At 46.0% G+C, this 22618-nt stretch overlaps 1 protein-coding gene and 1 non-coding gene across 2 annotated transcripts; both read left to right on the plus strand.

The window, feature by feature from the left end:
- The first annotated feature begins 2492 nt into the window (after positions 1-2492).
- Fgf16 (fibroblast growth factor 16) lies at positions 2493-13098 on the plus strand. Its single transcript, NM_021867.4, has 3 exons — positions 2493-3028; positions 10630-10733; positions 12095-13098. Exons 1-3 carry the CDS (start codon positions 2755-2757, stop codon positions 12338-12340), a joined length of 624 nt encoding a protein of 207 aa, NP_068639.1. The 5' UTR covers positions 2493-2754; the 3' UTR covers positions 12341-13098.
- On the plus strand, positions 8932-9011 carry Trnag-acc8 (transfer RNA glycine (anticodon ACC) 8). The gene has a single exon. It is a non-coding gene; the product is annotated as a tRNA-Gly (tRNA).
- Positions 13099-22618: the final 9520 nt, after the last annotated feature.

Raw genomic sequence — 22618 nt, forward strand, 5'->3', positions numbered from 1 at the left:
AGCTATGTTCAATAAGAAAAAATGTATAAAAAAAAAGGCAAGTGGAATTGATTTCATCATAGACATCTACACCCTTTATAGTGCCTGCTTCTCGAAGCGGTTTCATCTACATTTTTTTTCATTTGACTCTCATTAGGAGAATTAGACTTTAACAATTGAAATTGTTCCTTTTTTGGTTACTATTTTCTTCTTTTGGAAGTGATCCTTCTGATCGTGAGAAAAAGATTCTTCCCATCTTTGCCTCAGGGTACATTCATTACAAAAGTCACCTTAGCCCAGAATGGATCCAGGACCCCTCCCTAGATCATGAATCTACATCACCATAAACTTTTGTTTTGTTGTTGTTGGGACAGAGTCTCAAGCAGTCTCATCTTGAACTCCCGATCCCCCTGCCTCCACCTCCGAAGTGTTGAGACTGCAAGTGTGAGGAACTGCGCTGAACACTTTGGATAGTGTCTTATTTGCTTGTTCATTCCCTCACTGGCTGTGCAGTTCTGGATGGGCTCACACTCTCAAATCCTGCAAGTGCTGGAATTACCCGGGAGTGCCAGCACCACAGGCTTACTCTTGGAAGAGTAATTCCAAGACAATATGTCCTTTCATTAATACATATTCTAATAAGGACTCTACCCTTTTAAGGATTTTTAATTTTTAAAAATTATGTGATGTGTACGTGTGTGTGTGTGTGTGTGTGTGTGTGTGTGTGTGTACGTGCACACACATGTGTTTGGATTTCTGTGGACACCAGAAGATGACATCAGAGCTCCTTGTGCAGGAATTGCAGGCATATGTGAGCCAATGTGGGTGGTAGGAACAGAACTTGGGTCCTACTCAGTCTTCAGCGCTGAGCTCCCAGCCTCCAGATTCCACCTTTTGCATGTGTGGGTCCATTACAACTGGATAACTTGCATGGATGATAGCTTGCATCTGTGTTCTCTGTTGCTGAAAGCATTATTACTTTTGAGTGCCTACATGTGTCAGGCATTGTGCTTGGACCTGGAGGTTCCGTCTGAGCTAGAGAAACACAGCAGGAACAAGCCACAATGATGTTCCAAACTAAGAATTGCTATGGGTCATGGAAGTGATCACAGGGTGTACATGGGAGCCTAAGAGCAGGGCCTCAAATTGCACTGGTTGGGAGGAAGCTTGTTTACTCATTTTTACGGTAACCCTGAATTTGAACTTGCGGCTCGGCGGGGTCTCCAGCAGGAGGCGCAGTAAAGGCGCAGAGGGGTAGGATTGGGAGTTCAGTCACTACCAGAACCTGGGAAGGCGGCCAGCGCCTGCTGCGTGTGAAAACTGCAAGCAACAACGCCATTTAATAAGCAAGAAGGAGGCGAGCGCCAGAAGCCCAGAGGGACCGTGGGGTTCAGGTGCGGGGCAGAGATGCAGGGGCTCAGGGCAGGCAGGCAGGCACCTGCTCGCCAGGTCCTCTCCACCCGGCCTCTCTTCCTGGCAGCCGCCAGTTCCCACCCCTGACTGCCGCTCTTCCTGATAGAGGATCTTGGAACAGGGCACAGGACAGAGCGAGGAAACACCTGTTTCCAAGAAGAAAAGGGGTGTATGGGGGGAAGCCCCCACCAGGCTTCCAATGGCCTCTCACGGAGTGTGCTCTCCTGAGCCTTGTAAAAGCGCGCCCAGAAAGCCATGGAGATCATTTTTCAAAAAGATCGCTTTCTATGTCTTAGCCTCCACCCCTCTATGCCTAAGCCACAACGTCCCATTTTAAAAGTCTTCTTTCCCTCTGGGATTTCCCGCTCCTCCCAGACCCCTTAAGCGCTCCCACCCTTTGGCGTCTGCAGGGACCTCCACCACCTATCAGTCCTTTCAACGGCAACTGCGTTTGACTTCCAGATCGTTTTCGCTTGCTCAGACCCCTGTGGACCTACAGGTGGGGAGTGGGACTAGGGGACAGCAGAACAAAGGAACCGGAGCGCCCCTGTCCCGGACCAGACACCCCTTCCACAGCCTCTTTTGGGCCAGAGAAGAGGGGCTCAGCAGTACGAGGACGCCCTCCCCCAGCCCGGGTCTCGGGCACTTTCCAGAGGGGAGCAACGGGAGGATGCGTGGGAGGTGGGGGTGGCCCTTGCAGTAGACCGACAGGCAGACCCCCGAGGAACTGCCCTGCGTGGCCGTGGTCGCCGATGGCCTCCACGTACTGGGCTCCGTTATTTCATCAGCAGTTTAAGAAAACCTGCCAAAAGCAGTTATGCCTCACTGCAATGTGTAGCTTTTTCCTGCCATTTTTTTTCATAATAAAAGAGGGAGTGAAGCTCGTTCGCTTGCTCGCTCCCCCCCCTCCACCCCCCTCTCCCAAAAAGAGCCAAATGGATACGAGAAGGGGGGAAAAAAGGAAAGAACCCACACACCAATCTCTGAGGGGATGCCAGTGAGGTGTGGCTTGTATTTAAATATCCAATATGTCAATGGAAGGGGAGTGGGTACGTATATAAAGTGCCATTTGCATCTGATAGCTCCACGAAGCCAGCTATGAGAGGCCAGGAGAGATGGATGCGAAGGGGAAGCCGCACTTTAACTGAGAGCAAGGTCAGGAGCGCGCTACCCCACGCTCCCCGCCGCTGAGAAGTTCTTTGGACGCGAACAGACGTGTGCTGCAGCTGGGCAGAGCGCGGAGCCGAGCAGCGAGCTAGCGAGCGCCGCCGACCCGCCCGCCCGCCCGCCCGCGCCAGCCGGGAGGAGAGGCAGTTCGCGCCCCGGGGCCCCGGCTCGGCCCGCGCCGCCGCCGGCCCCGCCATGGCGGAGGTCGGGGGCGTCTTTGCCTCCTTGGACTGGGACCTGCAAGGCTTCTCCTCCTCTCTGGGGAACGTGCCCTTAGCTGACTCCCCGGGTTTCCTGAACGAGCGCCTGGGCCAGATCGAGGGGAAGCTGCAGCGCGGCTCGCCCACAGACTTCGCCCACCTGAAGGGGATCCTGCGGCGCCGCCAGCTCTACTGCCGCACGGGCTTCCACCTTGAAATCTTCCCCAATGGCACGGTGCATGGCACCCGCCACGACCACAGCCGCTTCGGTGAGGACGCGGCCGTGGGGATGGTGGGGGAGAGGGGGCGGGCGGACCGCGTACTGGGGAGCCGTCGGCGCGGGGCTGTCCCGCAGGGGTCCCTCAACCTTCCCGCATCGGGTGCCATCCTGGCCCGTCGGGGCGGGACGGGGTGGCAGGGCCCTAAGCCTCGCGGCGACCCGGTGGCCCCCCGCGCCCCGCGACGCTCTCCGGAGGGGGCGGAGGCGCCTCACAGTGCGGCCTCTTCCAGCCGCTCCACCCTTCCTCCTCCCGGAGCTAGGGGCTCCCTCTGAGAGACCAACGTCGGGCCTCCGGAGGGAAGCAGGTGAAGTCGGGAGAGGAGCCGGAGTCCTCGCCTAGGAGGCAGGGGACCGTGGCCGGAGGAGCCTTGAAGGTGGCAGACCCGTCGGAACTGATCGCCCAGAGCAGAGCCTTCACCGGCCACGGGCGTGGTGGGCCAGCGGCGGGCACCCGAATCACTTTTATCAAGCCGGGACCCGGCAGTCATGGCACTGGTCATCCTCCGGGTGGCTCTGCCCAGGTTAGGAGCCAATCCAGGAAGCAGGGCATGAGCCGAATAGCTGAGGATCCAGGAAAAAACCTTGCGGTGCCCATTGTGTACTAACGAGTCTTGGGTATCTTTTGCCCAGAACTTACTCCTTGCCCACGTGAGGAAACTGCCCCGAACCCACTGCCAGCCCCAGAAACAGGACAGGAAATGTCTAATCGCCAGGCAGGATTGCCTCTGCCAGCCTGCAACTATACAGAGCACCCAGCTGCCTGCGTCACCATACAGAACTAATTACACTATTAAAATAAGCCTTGATCTGGGACGGAAATCTTTAGGCTTCTAAGCAAATGTGTTTCCCTCTTCAGCCGCTTTTTATTTTCAATTTCCTATTCATTATTAAGCCATCAAGCAGGTGCTGTGACAGCTAGCCTTTCTCCCCTGTCTCAATGTCCTCGGCTTCCTCCCAGAGTCCTTGTAATGCAAGAAAGGCTCTTTCTACCCGCAAGCCGTCTGAAGCTCTGCCTCCCCTCAAGCTCGTCGTGCTTCGTTTTTTCCTACCCTTCCCATCTTCCCATTCTGCATGCTTTTCTAGAGCTGCATCTGGAGTACTCAGTAGAAAGAAGGGAGGAAGGAAGGAAGGAAGGAAGGAAGGAAGGAAGGAAGGAAGGAAGGAGGGAGGGAGGGAGGGAGGGAAGGAAGGAAGGAAGGAAGGAAGGAAGGAAGGAAGGAGAGAGAAAAGGATGAAAGAAAATGGGGGCGGAGGACAGAACAGACAAGGGGCAGCTTAAGGCCAAGCCTAGCAAACAACTAGGACCAGGGTTGGCCTTCCTTGCTGGGAGCAGGCAGGAACCCTAATGAGGTCTATGTCATCTTGGAAAAATGCACTCAAACAGAGCTGGAGTACAGTAGGTTGGGAGGGGTAATGGAGGGTTGCAGGTGTCTGTATAAACTTGCAGCAGGTCCTCAAAAGGGTGATGAGGTGGGGTGGGAGGAGAGGGGGTGTTAACTTGGCTTCTTTCCCTTCCATCACTTGCGATTTTGCAGTCCCCTTTTGTTCCTCTTCATAAGGACTGGGACTCCCACCCTGAACTCAGAGGCTCCCAGAAATGGCCTAAAGATATCAGACGGGTCCGTGTATAAAAGACAGATATACACGTGTGCGTTTATATGGATGTGTATAAAGCAAAGTCACGAGATGATAGCAAAATGTGGGGTGGGGGCAGTGAAACTGTGCACTGCCCCCAGCTGCTACAAGTGTTTGTCTGCCTCTGTGCCTGAGCTGAGCCCAATAATCTACAAGGTCAACATAAATCAGTAATAGGCTCTTGGGATAAGTGGTCTTTAATTGCCTCCCTAAAGACACATCTTGATTTCTTTTCATCTCCCAGACCGGCTAAGGGTGTTAAGTTTAAGGAGAAACCAAAGGAAGTAAAGCTGGCAGAGGATGTTTGCGTTGCTGCTTAACCGGCTTGCTTCGGTTTGGGTTTGGCCTTTTAGCAAAAACAAGCAGCCTGAGACCCCCTCCACATCCCCTTTCCCTCTCCTCCTTCCCTGATTTCTTGGCAGTTCTGTGCATTTCCTGTAAAGGAAAGGATAACCGGTCAAAGCTGTCTCTTCGTAACCTCCCCTACCAACTTGCAAACCCACTCTTGCTCAGCTTAGCTTTTGGCACGGGACGAGATGGTGGTTGAGTTTGCTCACACTCTCCGCCCTCCACATTTGAGTTAATCAGCCAGAGTATTCAATAAATCGAAACTTTAACATTCCATAAGTGCTTTAGCAGTCAACATTCCAGCAGGGTAAAGTAGGCCAGACTTAAGATATAAAATATTATAGATCTCTGCTTGGGGGGAGGAGGGAGTCTCCGAAGGCCATGTAAAGTAAATAGCTATTTGTTGTAATTGGAGAGCAGGGCCCCCAAGGATTACCCTGGAATCCATGTGTTCTAAACAAGTCAGGCTGAGCCCAAGTGCAGCCCCGACTCCAAATAATAACCTGTTGGCACTGCACATGCTCCCTGCTCTCCATCTGCAGTCAGTAGCCAGGAGTCGTTCAGTCCCCGCCTGGCTGGTGGCATTTACATGAGGTTCACAGGGGGCCTGACATTCCTGAGGGGCACCTGTGGACTGACAGAGTCGGGCTTGGGAGCCAGACTGGAGGAGAGGCCTCCTGCCAGGTGGGATGGCGCAGGCTGCTGCAGCTGCTTTGGGTTTGGAGCGATCTGGTTCTTATTTGGCAAAGGGCCAGGGCAGCACTGTCTTGGCCCCGAAGGTCTGACAGGATGGCTGAGGGAAGCAGATTAAATGACACATTAGCCAGTCATCTAGCTAGGTTCTGAAACAGTGGGGCCCAGGACAGATCCGTTTTGATTGAGGCCCTGGGGAGAGAGGTGTAAGAAGAGAAGAGTCTGGAAACTGTCAAGAAAATGCCAGAGCGTGAGGTGGGCAGGTCAAGATGAGGCAGGGGAGATGGAGGTCCTGGGCCTCGAAGGGGTGAGAGAACTGATGACAAACTTTGTCTACTTAATACTTTGCCTCAACGCTTTTCTGTTAACACCCCTGTCCAGCTGTGGCTGGGAAAATATGAAAATGGCTTGTTTTCTCTCCCCTCCCATGCTGGCCAGGATTCAGGAGAAGGTTTAGAAATATCTGTTCATCATCATGTGCCACCGGGTTCCCACAGTCTCAATCCAACTAATAGGAAAGTTGGCAAAGGCAAATGATGCCCAAAGACAGCTGGGCAGGGATGATTCCAGCTGTTGGAGACCCCTGTTACTGGACACAACCCAAGCGACATCCTGTATGATCTGTCCTTTGGCATCGGGGTTCACAGAGAGTTGCAGAAAAAACTGTGGTGACTCAAATGGCCACACCTCTTGGGTTTCATGATTTTGTTCTCATACCAGGTCTCTTGAAGTGAGATCACAGGCTGCCCTCTGCTACTTAATGAGTTCAGAGTAGTCCGAGAGCGAGATAGATACTTAGAGATAGATACTTAGAGAGCGAGAGGATACTTAGAGAAAAGGGGACCTGCTGTGATTGGAGACTCGGAGGTAGCCTGCTCTGGAAAAGCAAAGACCTTTAGTAACAAGGATTGGTGCCCATCTGAGTTTAGCACTTAGAACAGAATTGAGGCATGGTGTGGGATCTCCTTGCCAGACAGACATGCTACTTTGAGCATGCTTCTGTTTTTCCACAGCCCTCTCTAGACACAGTAGAGCCAGACACAGAACTAACCCCAGCCTGATCCTGCCAGGACACGGCAGAGTGGTAGGCCAGTTCCTTCTCTTATGTTAGTAACTAGATCTCTCTGACTGCAGCCTAGCTCCACTTAGCTTTTTTTCTATTTTTACACTAGCCTTTTAAGTTACTTTTAATTTGTAAAAAAGCATCAAGGTGCACCATCTGTAACTCCAGCACCTAGGAAATGGAACCAAGAAGATCAAGAGTTCAAGATCATCCATAGTTGCATACAGAGCTCAATTTCCAAGGCCAGCCTGAACTACACAAGATCCTGTCTCAAACACAAGAATTTAAAAGATTTAAGGTGCTGTTTCACTATGTAGCCCAGGCTGGCCTCAAACTTGGGATCCTCCTCTTTTAGCCTCCTAATTCCTGGAATTACAGCCCTGTGTCTGTTTACCTGGTGTGTGTGTGTGTGTGTGTGTGTGTGTGTGTGTGTGTGTGTGTGTTCTTTTATTTTCCACACAGGGTCTCCCTATGTATCCCAGGCTAGCTTTAAATTACCTATCTTCCTGCCCCAGACTACCATGTATTAATAGTATAGATATATGCTTCTACATCCAGAAAATGTCAACCTGTTTTATATTAGTTCTTTGAAATTTTATTTTCGATTATGTGGGGTTTGGAGGAAGGAGAGGCACCGGTGCTTGTGTAGAGATCAGAGGACAGCTTTCAGCAGTCTTCCCAGGTGTGAATGTGAATCCCAAGGGATCAAACTCAGATCAGGCTAGGCACTGAGCCATCTTACTAGTCCTACCTTACACTTTAAAAATTACTTACATTTTATTTCTTTAGTGTCTATGAGAGAGAGTGGGGGGGTGTTGGGAGAGAGAGAGAATGAGGGGCATATTGAGAGAGGGGAGTGTTGAGAGACAGAGAATGGGGGTGTTGGACAAGGCATATCTACCGCCCACAATGGCACACACATGTGAAGGTCAAAAGGACAGCTTGGGGAAGTTCTTGCCCTCTACCTCATGGGTCCCTGGAATTGAATTCAACTGGGCAGGCTTGAAAGCAGGTGCCTTTACCTGCTGAGCCACTTGTCAACCCTACATTAGCTTTTCAATAATCCTGCTAATCACCTTCATAATGACCTAACTGCTCAGTGAAATCCCCAAAGCCATTGCTATTTAAGTTTCACTGGGCTATATTTCCCCATTGTAGAGACAGGCAGACTTACATATAATTAAAATGCACACAGCACACTCTAGATATGGGTTCAATCTCCAGCACCAAAACCAATTTTTTTAAGGGCACTGAAATACAAAAGTGCACACACTGTCAAGAAAATACACAGGGGTTAGGGCAGAACGTAGTATAGTGGCAGATGACTTACCTAGCCTGTTCAAGGCCCTGACTTCAGTTCTGAAGTGGGAGGTGTCTGGGGGGAGGATACGGAGCTATAAAGAGAGATGGCTGATGGAAAAGCTCTCAAACAAAGCAAAGGAGTGAAGTTAGCCGTGCGCTTGTGAGACTCATCTTCCATCAACAAAAACACAAACACAAACATCTTGTGAAGCTGGTTTTGGGGACCAAAGTGCAATACTTTCTTTTATCTCTAATTATGATTATTCTATTGGAACCAGCCCATTTCCCAACTTTTGAAACCTCTTTGGATCTTATTATCTTTCTCAGCTATGTGTCTTCTGGAGCTAAGGGAAGCTGGGCTCTTCCTCTTATGAGTTGTTGATTAAAATGTTTACCAGGGACAATTCAATTCAATTCAATTCAGACAATTGAAGATTTGTGTTCATCAAATCTGTGGTTAATTAGCCCCCATCACCACTGTCTGCCCCTTCCTTCCCAACCATCATATGGTATTCTCTTCCCGAAACCATCTGCACTGTACTAGAAGAGGTACTAAGAATCAGGAGCCTGGTGACCTAGATGACCCAGAAGTCAAAGCACTTGCTACACATGCCTGAGATCTAGAGGTCAGTCCCTGGAAGCCATGATAAAGAAAGAGAAGTGGTTCACTCAGAGGATCTGAATGTGAAAACCAAAAGACAAACTCTCAAATGTCCCATAGACTAATGGCAGAACTATATAGATCCTTCAAATTTATCTGAGAGAGCCATCCAAACACATACCCCCAAACCTGCTATCATGATCAAATGCCTACCCATTGCCTGCCAGGTATTGAGCTTCATAGAAAACTTCCCGGGGTTGGGATTTAGCTCAGTGGTAGAGCGCTTGCCTACCAAGCACAAGGCCCTGGGTTCGGTCCCCAGCTCCGAGGAAAAAAAAAAAAACTTCCCACTGGAGTTTTCGACCTGATTTTTCAACCTGATTGCTGAATGAAGTGGTTGTTTTGACTTTAGCACTTGGGGGACAGGTTGCCAGAGACTTTCCCAGCCATTTTTTTAAATCTTTCTTTAGTACATTTGTGTGTGTGTGTGTGTGTGTGTGTGTGTGTGTGTGTATGTGAGAGAGAGAGAGACAGAGACAGAGACAGAGACAGAGACAGAGACAGAGAGAGAAAGTGAGAGAGATTCCATCCAATGCATGTGCCATGGCACACATATGAAGGTCAAAGGACAACTTGCAGGAGTCAGTTCTCTCCTTCCGCCATGTGGGTCCCAGGGATCAAATTCCTGGGCTCGGTGCTGAATCCCTTTGCTACCCTCCAAGCCATCTTACAGCCTCAAATTCCTTATCTCACAGGATCAGCTCTACCTCCTCTGTAGAATATTCAAAATATTACCCTTAATAATTGTAATTGTGGCATGAAAGATAGCTAGGTGTGTGAGCTCGGTGTATGCCTTCAGACAGTTGTAGCAAGTTTTCCATGTCTGCTGAAAATGTGGTAAGAGGGAGGAATCTCGAAGAAGAGCCTAAAGACTATTATCATCTCTCTAGATAATAGATGTACTATTTTCAAAATCATGAAGTCTTCAATACTACCATGATTTAGTTTCCCTGTCCCTTTACCCTCTTCATAATTGATTTTTTTCCCTCATGGGATAAATGAAAACATTTTCAAATCTTCACCTCTAACCTTGTCAGTTAAAAGGACCTTTCTAATTTCTTCCCTTTCCCCTTAAAGTTGCAACATCTCAAATCAGTATGGAGTCCAACGCTACCTGCCAACTCAGCCGTGGCTCAACTTTAAATTCTCAAGAGAAGGGGGGAGAACGACAGACTTGTCAGTTTGGGCCTGAGCAAGCTGAGAACATTTTTCAGGCCAACTTTTCTCTCCTGCCATAAACAGGGTGAACGAACAGAGCATGGCCTGTGTGGCATTCGTTAGAGTCAGCTACAGGCAGTTGACAGCTTCATGTGGTTTTTAAGGACACGAGAGCTGAGAGACTGAAAAATATGCTCAGCCCAGAGGACAGCAAGGGAATGCAGGTGGGTGCCAGAGAGAGACAGGGTGACATGGCATTGAGAACACTGCTTTGCCTTTTCTTGAAACGTGTGGCCTTCCACTCCACTGACGCCATAATTATGGACCATTTGGTAGAAAACCCTCCCACGGTTTCTTCACCCTCACATGCCTAAGAGGCCTGGTGGTATAGCCTAGTGGTAGAGCTCTTTCTTAACATACCCAGGGGCCCAAGTTCCCATGTTAGCTAGCACTGCAAAAGAAAGAAAAATCACACATCTGAGAATATTAAGTGGAGGAAGGGGCTGTTTCTTCAGTTTTACACATAGAAAAGCTGAGGCATGGAGAGAGTGAGCACTTTCTCTGAGGTTTTCAATTCTCACTGCAGAAGACGGGTTTATCGAATGATTCTCTCTGGATATCCAGAGCTGCCTAGAGTTGGGGGTAAATAACTGGTAGCTTATGTCACCTGAACAGCTCGTGCCCCTAGTTCTATGTTAGTAACAGAATGGTGTTCTACTTTTTGTCTCAGGAATTCTGGAATTTATCAGCTTGGCTGTGGGGCTGATCAGCATCCGGGGAGTAGACTCTGGCCTATACCTAGGAATGAATGAGCGAGGAGAGCTGTTTGGATCGGTAAGTTCCAGCTTTTCTATTTATCAGAGGCTTGACCACCGATGTTTAGACAGCCCGAGGCAAAGCATAAAATCGTTTATCAAGCACTTGAGAGCCCTTTTATGACTGTAAAGGACTGGAGTCTTCCTGTTCCTGGTGGTTCAGGCCCTTGCTCCATTATACTGCTTCACTTGTTCAGCCCTCCATCCAAACAAGGTTTTCTGGGATACATTTGCTTTCACAGTTTCCATTAGAGGGCCTACTAGTGCTGTGATAAGAGGAAGCCATGCTGGCTGGTGAGTAAATGCTCTCAGGGTTTGGGGCATTAACCCATCTAAAAAGCACATCTTAGTTTTAATGGGTGCCCATGAGCAGTGGCTGATGAGCAGGCACAAAATAATATAGAGTGGAAGAACCAGCCTTCCAGTAAGGATTCTCAAGTTAATAACCCAGCCCCTGGTTTCCAGATTGCTTCAGCCGAGCCCCCAAAGGCCAAATAACACCAACAAATGAAGAATGAGGGTTCCAGGACTAGTGACAGCCCCGACCCCTAGCAAAGAAGGGGCTGGCTGCAATACATTTTCTGTGTTCTGGAAGCTAGCCCGGCATTGGGGCATAACTTCGCTGGCCTTAACCCTTTCAGGGCCATCCCAATATTCTGACTTGGACTTTTGAGTCACATAGCATGCTTTCTGGCTGGCTACACCCCATGAAATCAGAACACATTTTTCCCTGACACCTGGGAGATAGGCCTGTCCCCAGCACTCAGTATCAGGCACCCCAGCAAACAGAATGGTGCCCCGATCAACTATGAGAAGGGCCAGAAGCAAAAGACCCAGGAGCTGCCAGCTTGAAGTAGCCAGATTGGAGGAGCTTTTCAAGCAGATCTTTTCTGAGCTTTCCAACTGACAGGCTGCTCATTAGGAGAGATCACAGCTCACCTCCCATGCAGCTTTATATAGACCCATGGCCTTTGCCTGCCAGTTGATGTGGGTGACTGTAATCTCAATGCATTCGAGCATTATTAGCCCTAAGTAGGAAGTGAGCTCGGTCGGTGCCAGAGGAGCATTGGAAGGGCCATAATGGAAATTCTAGGGTTTAAAGAGCCAGCCAAGCCAACTCCTCCAAATCTCTTTGCTTCAGCAAAGGTCACACCCAAAATATTTTTGTTTGACTCCTGAAGAAGGATGAAGAAGATAACACCGGGAGGGTTTTGTGCTGCTTGGAAGGAAAAAAAAAAGATGCCTTGGTCACACGGGGAGACAGGACTGAAATTTTCTAATCTCAATGTGCTATTGCTATTTCAGGGTTTCACCACCAGCAAGCTGGGATGGGAGGAATAGTCATGTAATGGGCTCTGCTTTATTTTCTCACCCTCACAGAAGAAACTCACACGAGAATGTGTTTTCCGGGAACAGTTTGAAGAAAACTGGTACAACACCTATGCATCCACCTTGTACAAACACTCGGACTCGGAGAGACAGTATTATGTGGCCCTGAATAAAGACGGCTCACCCCGGGAGGGATACAGGACTAAACGACACCAGAAATTCACTCACTTTTTACCCAGGCCAGTAGATCCTTCTAAGTTGCCCTCCATGTCCAGAGACCTCTTCCGCTATAGGTAATGGACCCCTGGTGCCACCTCTGTGACCCATGTACTCTGTGACCATGGTTGGCTCTGCAAACACTATACTCATAGCTTTTCAACCCTTCCTTCCTATCAATTAGATAACAGAGAAGCACTTACTGTTCAACATGACCCAGCTGTCCCCTTGTTCAAAGTGTATATCAAGGTTGGGTTATTCTGGGGAGGGACGTGGGGGGAGGGGTTGTTCCGAGGGAATCTTGTATATACTTTTTGTTTTACTCATGTTCTTTCCCGGGAGGTGGCATGACAAAGAACAAGGGTTCCCACTAAGGGCCAAAGCTGTCTTGCCTCACAATCTACCCAGATACCTTGAGATGGGGTACAAATGAAAGACCAAGGAATCTGCCACAGATGCTACCTAAAGAGCTTTGGGAAAGTGTCATTTGGAAAATCCTAGGGGCTCCCACCCTGCTGCAAGCCATCCCTACCCTAGCTCTGTAGATCTCTCATTCGTCCTGACATGCAGTTTTCCTGCCACCAGAAAGTGGGAGATATGGGGTAGGTTGTAAGGAAATGATATTAAAATGTAAGCATGGATACTGTGCATAAGGACAAACTATTTATGAAATGTATATGCTATTTATTTTATATATTTATTTATTTCAAAATAATTTTATTTTTAATGAGAGATGCTATGACTGGATTTTCTTCAGAAAGAATAAGGTCCTATTGAAACAGGAAAAATGAGTTATTAAAGGCTTTTATTTGGCAATAAAATTGTCTTTAATTATAAAACCAGTGTCTAATTCTATTGCTTTGTACATTCAGTAGAATGAAGAGGCTGGCCAGCTCTTTTTCTCCAGGTTAATAAAATCCCCAATGGCAGGCCCATGCAGCTTGAGCTGGCTGACTCCATCACTCAGTGTGGTAGCATTATCCAGGAGCCTGGTCCCATGACTTATGGGAGCTTTAGGAAGACCTAAACTAACAGCTCTTACAGAAGCTCCCATTTGTAACACTTAGGATTAGGCTTAGAGTTACCTTTCTTGGAGACTTGAAGGCCCAAAGCTCTAAGAACAGAGACCTAATCAGTGGATCTTTATTTCAGATATGAAAGTGAAGCCATTTAAAATAGTAGTCAGCAAGGAGAGGAGTTTTTGAGCCAGTCAACTTCCCTGCTAGAAGACATCATCCTACTGGCTGTGACCATCTGCAGCATCTTTTACCAGGGCTTCTCCTAGTGGGTTCTGTGAAACTGGCAGCATATCCCTTCAGAGCAGCCCTTACCCGGCACCTTCACCTGGAAACTGCTCAAGGATAGAAATCAGTAGAAACTTGGTTCAGGGCCAGGGCACTTTGCATGGTACCAAGTTTTCAAGAGAATCCCTAAGCACATCACATGGTACATGTGATCCCTAAGCACATCATGATAGATTTTTGTTAGTGGTTTTTTTGCAGCCAAATAGTTCATAAGTAAATTGGTGTGCAAGTGCTAGTCCAGAGAATGAAGGACTAGTTTCATACCTCAGAGCTCTCCATCTTTGAGATCAGCCCTAAGGTACTTGGCTTCAAATCTGTGGACTCTTGACTGGTATTTCCAGAAGTAGGGGTGCAAGAGGGTGAAATCAAAATGATAAAAGTCTTGGTGAGCATACCAGCAGTATGAAGGCCTGATGGGCAAAGGTTTGGAATCTAGGATAGTTCTTCCTCATCCTGCCCACATGTAGGCATCCACTACTTTTCTAACTAATTATACCTGTGAGTCAGACAGGTCCCGGCTCACATGCAAAGCAAACCCAGTGATATAGATACAGATCAATGGTGAAGTGCTTCTTCGCGTGGGACAGGCCCTAGATTCCACACACACCCCAACATCACAAAAAAGCAAAACCAAAATAGCTATTAAAGCTCATTCCAATTTAAGTAGCCAATGAAGAAGTCAGACATATGGGGATACTTCCCTGAAATGCCAAATAAAACTGTGGTGAGAGCTAAGTTGGGGGCTGGGACTGTAGCTCGATGGACGAGCTCTTGCCTTCCATGATTGGCTCAGTTCGTACTGCTGCAAGAAATAAGTAAGTAAATAAAGACAAAAACTATCGGACAAAAAGTAAGTTATTGCATGGCATGTGGTCATTGGCTAGCATGCTGATTGGGCGAATCCCCAAGGTGGACATTTCAGCAGACTAGGCTTAGTAGGTTGCTTTCCAACAGAGATAATGTCTGTTTTGAAGAACCAACAGGATTAAGGAAGGCAAAACATTGTTTATGTTGAGCTATGGAAAAGAGATACTGTCTATAAAATTCTCCAAAATTAAAAACCAGTTATATCAAAAAAAAGTTATGTCCCTTTGAAATAGGTTGTCTCTATGTATCTCAGGCTGGCCTAGAAACTTTCTATGTATTCCAGGCTGGCTTCAAACTCATAACCCTTCTTCACCAGCCTCCTGAGTGCTGACTTTATAGGTGTGCACCACCCCATCTGGATTATCATGTCAGCAGTGAGCATCAGACCTTGATAGATTTGTTTGTTTGTTTGTTTGTTTTGTTATTTTTAGTTTTATTTTCGAGACAGGGCTTTGCTATGTTGTCTTCAGACACCTTTGATCAAATCATCTTCCTACTTCAGCCTCCTGAGCATTAAGACTACAGATATGAAATACCACACTCAGTTTCACACCTTCATAATTGTGATTTTTGTTACTGGTTTTGGTTGTTAGGTTAAATTTGGTTTGGTTTTCTTGAGACATGTCTTTATATAACCCAGGCTTGCCTTGAATTTGATTTGAACATTGGACCCTCGTTTCTCTACTTAACAAATGCTGAGTTTATAGGCATGCACCATCATAGCTGGCTGCACCTTGATTTTATTTTTAAATTCACTTTCATTACTTTTTAAATTTAGTGCTTGCATGCATGCATGCATGCATGCATGTGTGTCTATCTGTCTGCAGGTATGCATGTACTATATGTGGAAGTCAGAGGACAATTTGCAAGAGTCAATTCTCTAACTTCCATGTGGGGTCTGGGAATTGAACTAAAATCATCAGGTTAGACAGCAAGTACCTTTACCACTGAGTTATCTCACTTGGCCCTACATCTTGATTTTAAAACCAAAATCTTACCTAAGCTATCTATTGGTGTTTGGTTACCTAGAACTTTTGGTACCTTATGAAATAGCATGAAATCTTCTGTAGCCAATAAGAAAATGACATCTCTCTGCAAGCAAGTCTACCGTTACTTAAATGGGCCCGTTAGCTCTGGCTTGGAAAGACCACAAGCACCATTATTACACAGCAGGATGTGCAAGAAAAATGCCATAGCAGTGAGGCAGGGAAAGACCCTAAATGCCTTCTTCCCTCTGGATAGAAAGAAATAAAGGAGACAAGACTAGAAGAATGCCACAGCAGGGGCTTGCTCTTGCTGATGAACTCAGGGTAGCAATCAGTGCCACACGTGGCCATAGATTAGTAATCCCAACTACTCTCATTTTTAAAATTAGGGGTAAATTCTGGAAATGAGATGTCAGATGCATGAGCTAGTCATCAACAGCAGACTGATAGCGTATTACCAAAGTGCTAAAACAGTGGGTTATGTCGCACCAACCTAAAGAGAATTCTAGAAAAGTAAACTCTGCAGCTCTGGCCTTGGATGAACCTATGTACAAAGTCATCTTTGCATCCCTTCCCCATGGTTGGACTATTTCTGGAGCAAGACAGGCACTTGGGAAGTCTCGAGTAAATGCTAATTAGTTGAAAGAATGAATGAATAATTGGGTAAACAGGCAGAGCCATACATATTTCTTTTATCATGTATACAGGTCTCTGTATATATGCATACAAATGGTACAGATACTGGATGAGGAAGTACTTAGGTATTCTATACCAGAATAATCTAGAGTAATATGTCAAGTTGTAAGTATACCTGAATAGGACTAAGACAAACTTCGGTGTGTCAACAGAAAGAAAATTAGTTCCCTGTCACTATAAGTGTTTAAGCAGAGTCTAGACAACCACTTGACAAGAATATTGTGTCATGTAGTATAAACAAGGTATATACTAGATAAATGGTGGGATGTGGCTATTAACTTACCACCTATATATTCTGCAAGTCTTCCAGAATTCTCCTGGACACCAACAGTGATCCTAGAAAGAATACACAAGACCTAAAAGTGCTGCCTAATTGCTTTATGTGCTAAGGAAAACAGTGATGGTCAGAGATCCCCAACCTGGGGTTCATGAGGTTTATAATGATCCGAAGGAGACCACCAGGGCCTGAACTCCCCCAAATAATATGTGAACCCATACATATATTTGATCCTAGAAGCATCCTTCAAGATTTAGAGCGGGCCATCTTAAGAGTTTTTACAGCCCGAAAGCATCTAGCATAAGAACTGTGGCCACTATAATGCTGCATGAAAATGCTAACAACATCTTTAGATGATTGCTTGCTTACCACCAAAGACATGGGCCTTACTTATCTCTGATCCTCTGAAGGAGAACTTCAAGTTTGACAAGAAGTTACAAGGCATGGAAGACAAGGCCAGTCCTGGTAGCAATGCTCCACTTGTTTCATTGTCCCCTAATGACACTGTCCTTAATGTCTTGCTCTGATTTTTTTCTCTCAACTTTTAATTATTAGTTTTTAATTTTTTTCATATGGATGCTTTGCCTGCATGTATGTGTGTACCTGACAGCCAAGGAGCTCTGAAGAGGGTGTCAGATCTCCTGGAGCTGGAGTTACAAATGGTTGTGAGACACCATGTGGGGATCTGGGAATCAAAGCCAGGTCCTCTGGAAGAGCAGCTATAGTAACAATTGCAGTACTTTGGTTTCTTTAAAAAACAGAAATATTATTAGTGAGTTTTTGTTTTAATCCCAGGTGTGGAATATGGGACTGCTTTGGATTGTCCTCAACAGCTGACTGTGATTTGCCTGGTGCTCTAACAGAGGCATGGTTTTGCTAGCTGCAGAGAGTTTCTGCAAGTGTTTGATGTTTGGAATTCTGGGAACTTTTCAGAGGGTATATAAATGCAAGGGCCGAGAGAGGCAGTCTGGTGGTTGGTTGCAGTTAGTTTGTAGTCCTCTTAGCTCAGTGGTAGAGCGCTTGCCTAGGAAGCGCAAGGCCCTGGGTTCTGTCCCCAGCTCCGAAAAAAAAAAAAAAGAACCAAAGAAGAAATAAAAGGAATGCAATTAGATTCAGGGATCTCTCTCCCTTCCCCCCCCCCCTCGATCCTTCTCTCTCTCCTATCTAGTGATGAGGGCAAAACCAGGGAGATAAAGGGTGGGAAAAAAAACACAAAGTAGCAAAGACAAGCAGCCATTGCTCTTAACTGCTAAGCCATCTCTCTGTCTCCTCTTGCTCTATTTTCAATTACAATAACTGGAGCAGAAACAAGTTTATAAAGAATAAATATTTACTTGACCCAGGGTTCTGAAGGTTAAGGAATTCATAGTCAAATAGCTGTGTCTGGAAGTCCTCCTCACTGGCAGGAACTGTAGGCACAGAGCATCACAGGACAAGACAGAAGTCGTCTTCATATGGCATTAGTGCTTTGCCCTTAATATCTCCTTAGCCTTAATCACCTCCATGACACCACTGCCACCACCATACTCCCACCTCACTCTACCCCACCACTGCCAGATACCACAGTCAGATCAAGTTTCCAACTTTCATTTGTTAGTTTGAAAGACCCTGGCTCTATAGCCCAGGATGACCTCAAACTCTAAATCTGTCTGCCTCAATCCCCAGATTGCTGGAAATGACAAGTATACACCAACTAGCTAGTGAGTCTTTATAACTTCTTAACACCTCAAAGTGAGATTAAATTTTAACAGAAATGTTAGTAGAGGCATTCAAGCCATGAGGATTGTTAATGCTCAAAACCCAACAAGGTACCAAAGCACTATGCCAGGTTAGTATTTGCATTCCCTGACAATCCCATCCATCTTGTCTAATTGGGTGGAGCCACATGGCAGGGGCTTCCCAAAGGAACTCAGTCAGAGAACACACACACACACACACACACACACACACACACACACACACACCACACGACCTGAATTGCTCTTACCTCCAAGTCTCTGCAGTGCACACACCAATTCCCCAGGAGCATAGAGAGAAACACCCCAGGCTCAGGACTTGCAGTTGGGCCAGGGGTCACCCAGGCTCAGTCCAAGTAGTCTGGAGGGCAACCCCAGCCTTCTTCCTCAAAAGGTTGGCTCTTGAGGACTGCTTTCCTCCTCTCCTAAACAGCTGGAGCTACTAAATCTTCCCCAGTGCTTCATAAGCTCAGATCCATCAAGGAGGACCAGGGAAACAGGAAAAGGGGAAGCAGACAGGAGGAGCTGAACACCCACCACTAAGAAGATACTAGGAGTCCAGTGCATCATAGAGGGAGGGGACAGGAGCATGACTCAGAGAAGAAAGCAGTAGGGCTGATCTGCAAGGACGCATCGTGTCCTTCAGTTGCCCTGTCCCACCAGCCTAAAGCCCACCATGTCCCCCAGGTCTCTCTTCAAACTATATCCTATAGGTTTCCTCAGCTCCCCCCTCCCCCACTTTGGCTATTATGTTCAGATCCCAGAGGTGCCTGAACTCTTCCCCCACATAGCCCAGGCCAAGGCCTCTCAGTGGACAACACGAATGCCAGCCACATGTATATAGTCCAAGGTGACTTTAAAAGCCCCCTCTGAGCCCCAGGTTGTTTACAGTACCTACTTTCTGTTTGTGTTCTTGGGTTTCCAGCACTGACAGACACAACTATGAGGATCTGCTCATCAAACACTCACTACGCACACAATAGCGCCCAGAGACCAGCTATTTGCTTCCTGACAGTCCTGGTTCCTCTAGTTTCAGTTCCACCTGGTGACCATAAACACTCCTAGCATTTGAACACCTTTACATTAACTCAATTTGTACCAAGTATCCTCTGTAAGTACCTGGTATGATTGTCTCAAAACAGTCCAGGGCCCCAAGAAAGGCATCCTAAATCAAAATGTTTACATTTGCTTTTAGCCAAAAGGCGGAGAAGCCATCTAAATTACAATTTGCAACTGAAATGGTTGTTGGTTTTCTCTGTCAATAGTTCTTAAGTTTTCATTCTCAGAAACCCTTACACACTCAAAAATTACTTGGAAAACTGTGAGTGGTGGTACATGCCTGTAATTTCCATGAAATACTAAAATGATACTCAGTAATATAAGTAACATTTAATAAAATGAGTATATTCTCAACAGTTCAATTGGGGGTGATGGTATTCTACATTTTTCATTCTTTGGTATCTGTCTTTTCTTTTATCAGGATGTGTGTGTGTGTGTGTGTGTGTGTGTGTATTAACATGTATAATAAAACATACATACCTACACACATATATCATACACACACACACACACACACACACATTTTGGGAAAGGCACATGGGTGGCATAGGGCTACTTTTCAGGAGTCATTTCTCTCTTTCTATCTTGTTTTGAGGCAGAGTCTTTCTTGTTTCTATTGCACTGTGTGCTCCAGGCTAGCTAGCTCCCAGCTAATTCTATCTCTGCCTCCCATCTCAGCACAGAATACCAGATTACAAATGCACACCACCAAGATGAGCCTTTTACAAGACTTCTAGAGACGGAAGCCAAGTCCTTCGGTTTGCTGAGCATTCACCTTAACCCCCTGGGCCAGTTGCCTCCTTGGACCCACAACAGATGTTTTAATGTTTAATGTTTTTTAACATTTTGGTGATTGCTTTAGATGGCCCAGGTTAGACCCCATGGGCCACAAAACAGAACAGAAAGGCATGACCATTGGAGAGAAAGGGGGTTTGACGGGTGGGAGAGAGATAAAAGAGGGCAGGAGGTGAGAGGAACCAGAATGCATTGTGTCTATGTGAAATTGTCAAAGAAGTCATTAATTTAAAAAAAAATCTTTTCTCATTGGACATTTGATGGAATGTTCCTTGTGTGACTGAACTGTATGAGCTGTAGAACCTGAGACACCCATGGACATGCACCCTTTCCTCTTGCCAAATCTCAGTTCTGCAGTGGTCTCAGTAGCAAACAGTTTCCACTTTAACCAAAACTCATAGCATTACAAAACTTCACAGAGACGGTAGCTTCCATCATTTTTTTAAACTGAAAAATTACAGTGGCAGAATTGAATAGACATTCCTATCTGCCCCTGAATTCAATCTCTTATTATCTGTTCTTTGGGATGAAATGTAGAGGAACAATCCAGCCAGTTTCAGAGCTATGTGACTGGAAAGAGCAGGGCCTCACTGACCCCCAGGACTCCTTGGACAGTACTTTGAGAATCAGTGATCTGGATGGTTAACAAGTCCCCAAGTGATTCTTATCAAGAGAATGGGGCGTGAACACAGCATTAGTTCAGCACCATTTGTCTTGAGCTCAGCTGCAGCCTGTTCTGGACCAGAACTCTGGTCTCTGAGGATGAGCCTCCCTCACGTTTCACAAAAGACAAAAGTCATCCAAGGGTAGTTTCCCATCAATCATTAGTGTGTGTGTGTGTGTGTGTGTGTGTGTGTGTGTGTGTGTGTGTGTTTGTGTGTGTGTGTGTGTGTGTGTGTGTGTGTTAATTTGGGTTTTTTTTTCTTTAATTAAAAAGTAATTTTATTGTGATAAAATATACATAGCAAAATCTGCCATTTTCACCATTTTAAAATATATACACTATAACATTAATTATACTTTCAGTATTGTGCAACTGGCACCATGATACTTCCAGAGCTATTCATCAGCCCAAGCAAAACCTCTGAAACCATTAAGCAATATCTCATTACCCACTTCTTCAAGCCAGCCCCTGGTAACCCCTAATCTACTTTCTGTCTCTATGGATTTTTTCATTCTTCATATTTCATATAAATTGAATTTTACAATATGTAATCTTTCATGACTGGCTGCTTCTCTGTAGCACAATGTTCTGAATATACATCCATTTTTGTAGCACATACCACCACTGCATTCCTTTTTATGGTTGAACAGTATTCCTTTCTAAGAATGCACCACATTCTACAGGTTGCTAGGGATTTAGGTTAGTTTCTACCTTTTGCATATGGCAAATAATGCTGCTATAAATATCTATATACAAGTGTGTGTGGATGGTTTCATTCTCTTGGGTATATATCTCGTCACGGTCAGTGTCATGGAGAACAGCTTTGTTTGAAAGACTCCTCCATTTTGCATTTACACCTACAATACACAAGACTTCCAGTTCTTTCTTTTATTTTCTTTCACCCCTTAGATTTTTTTAAAACAAGATCTCACTATATAGCCCAGGCTGGCCTTGAACTCACAGTCCTTGTGCCTCAACCTTGAGTGCTAGGATTACAGGCTTATCCCAGCACACCCTACTGGCTTCTAAAATCTTTATGGCCTAACCACCACTTGCTTTCCATCATTCTCACAGTCATACTAGTTAGGTGTGAACTAGTACCTTGTTAAGATATTTTTAATTAGTACTAGTTTTAATTGACAAATTATAATTGCATATATTTATAGAATATAATGATAATTTGATATTCAAGTACATTGCCCAATGATTGACTAAGGCTAATTAACATATTAATTATCACACTTGTTTTGTAGTGAGACATATCATATAATGTTATTTTGATTGTTTTTAGGTCTATTAATTTATTTTATGTGCATCCATGTTTACCTGCATGTAATTAATATTCTTGAGGTTGGGAATATGGATCAGGTAGTAAAACAATTGCCTGAAAAGTGAATGCTTGTCACATAAATCCAGGTGAGGTGGTATGAGCGTGGACGGAGATGGAGGCAGGAAGACCAAAAGGGGACGCTTAGCAAGTAGACACTAATGTTCTAATGAGTTTATACTATGCTGTCTTTATGCAGTCAGCCTTTACAGTGCTCTGAGAGTGAATCTGTATCTTGGCTATTGCTGCTAGTGCTAGAGTGAACTCAGAAGTGTGAGTGTCTATTAATCTTACGTCCTTTGGTTTCTCTTGGTTGGATAGATTTCTGATACTGAGATTTCTGACTCTCTCTCTCTCTCTCTCTCTCTCTCTCTCTCTCTCTCTCTCTCTCTGTGTGTGTGTGTGTGTGTGTGTGTGTGTGTGTGTCTTTGTGTTTGCCTGTGTCTCTCTGTCTGTGTGTTTAAGAAACGGCCTTGACAGATAGCCTAGGCTGGTCTCAAATTCATATTCTTCCCACTGTAATTTCCTATATGCTGGTATTACAGTTGTGGCACACCACACACAGCCAGTAATTCCATTTTAATTGTTGCTGTTATTATTTTGATACAGAGTCTCACTGTGTAGTCCTGGCTGGCCTGAAACTCAATA

The sequence above is a fragment of the Rattus norvegicus genome, chromosome X (genome assembly GCF_021556685.1).
Source record: "Rattus norvegicus strain SHRSP/BbbUtx chromosome X, alternate assembly SHRSP_T2T, whole genome shotgun sequence".
Taxonomy (NCBI): domain Eukaryota; kingdom Metazoa; phylum Chordata; class Mammalia; order Rodentia; family Muridae; genus Rattus; species Rattus norvegicus.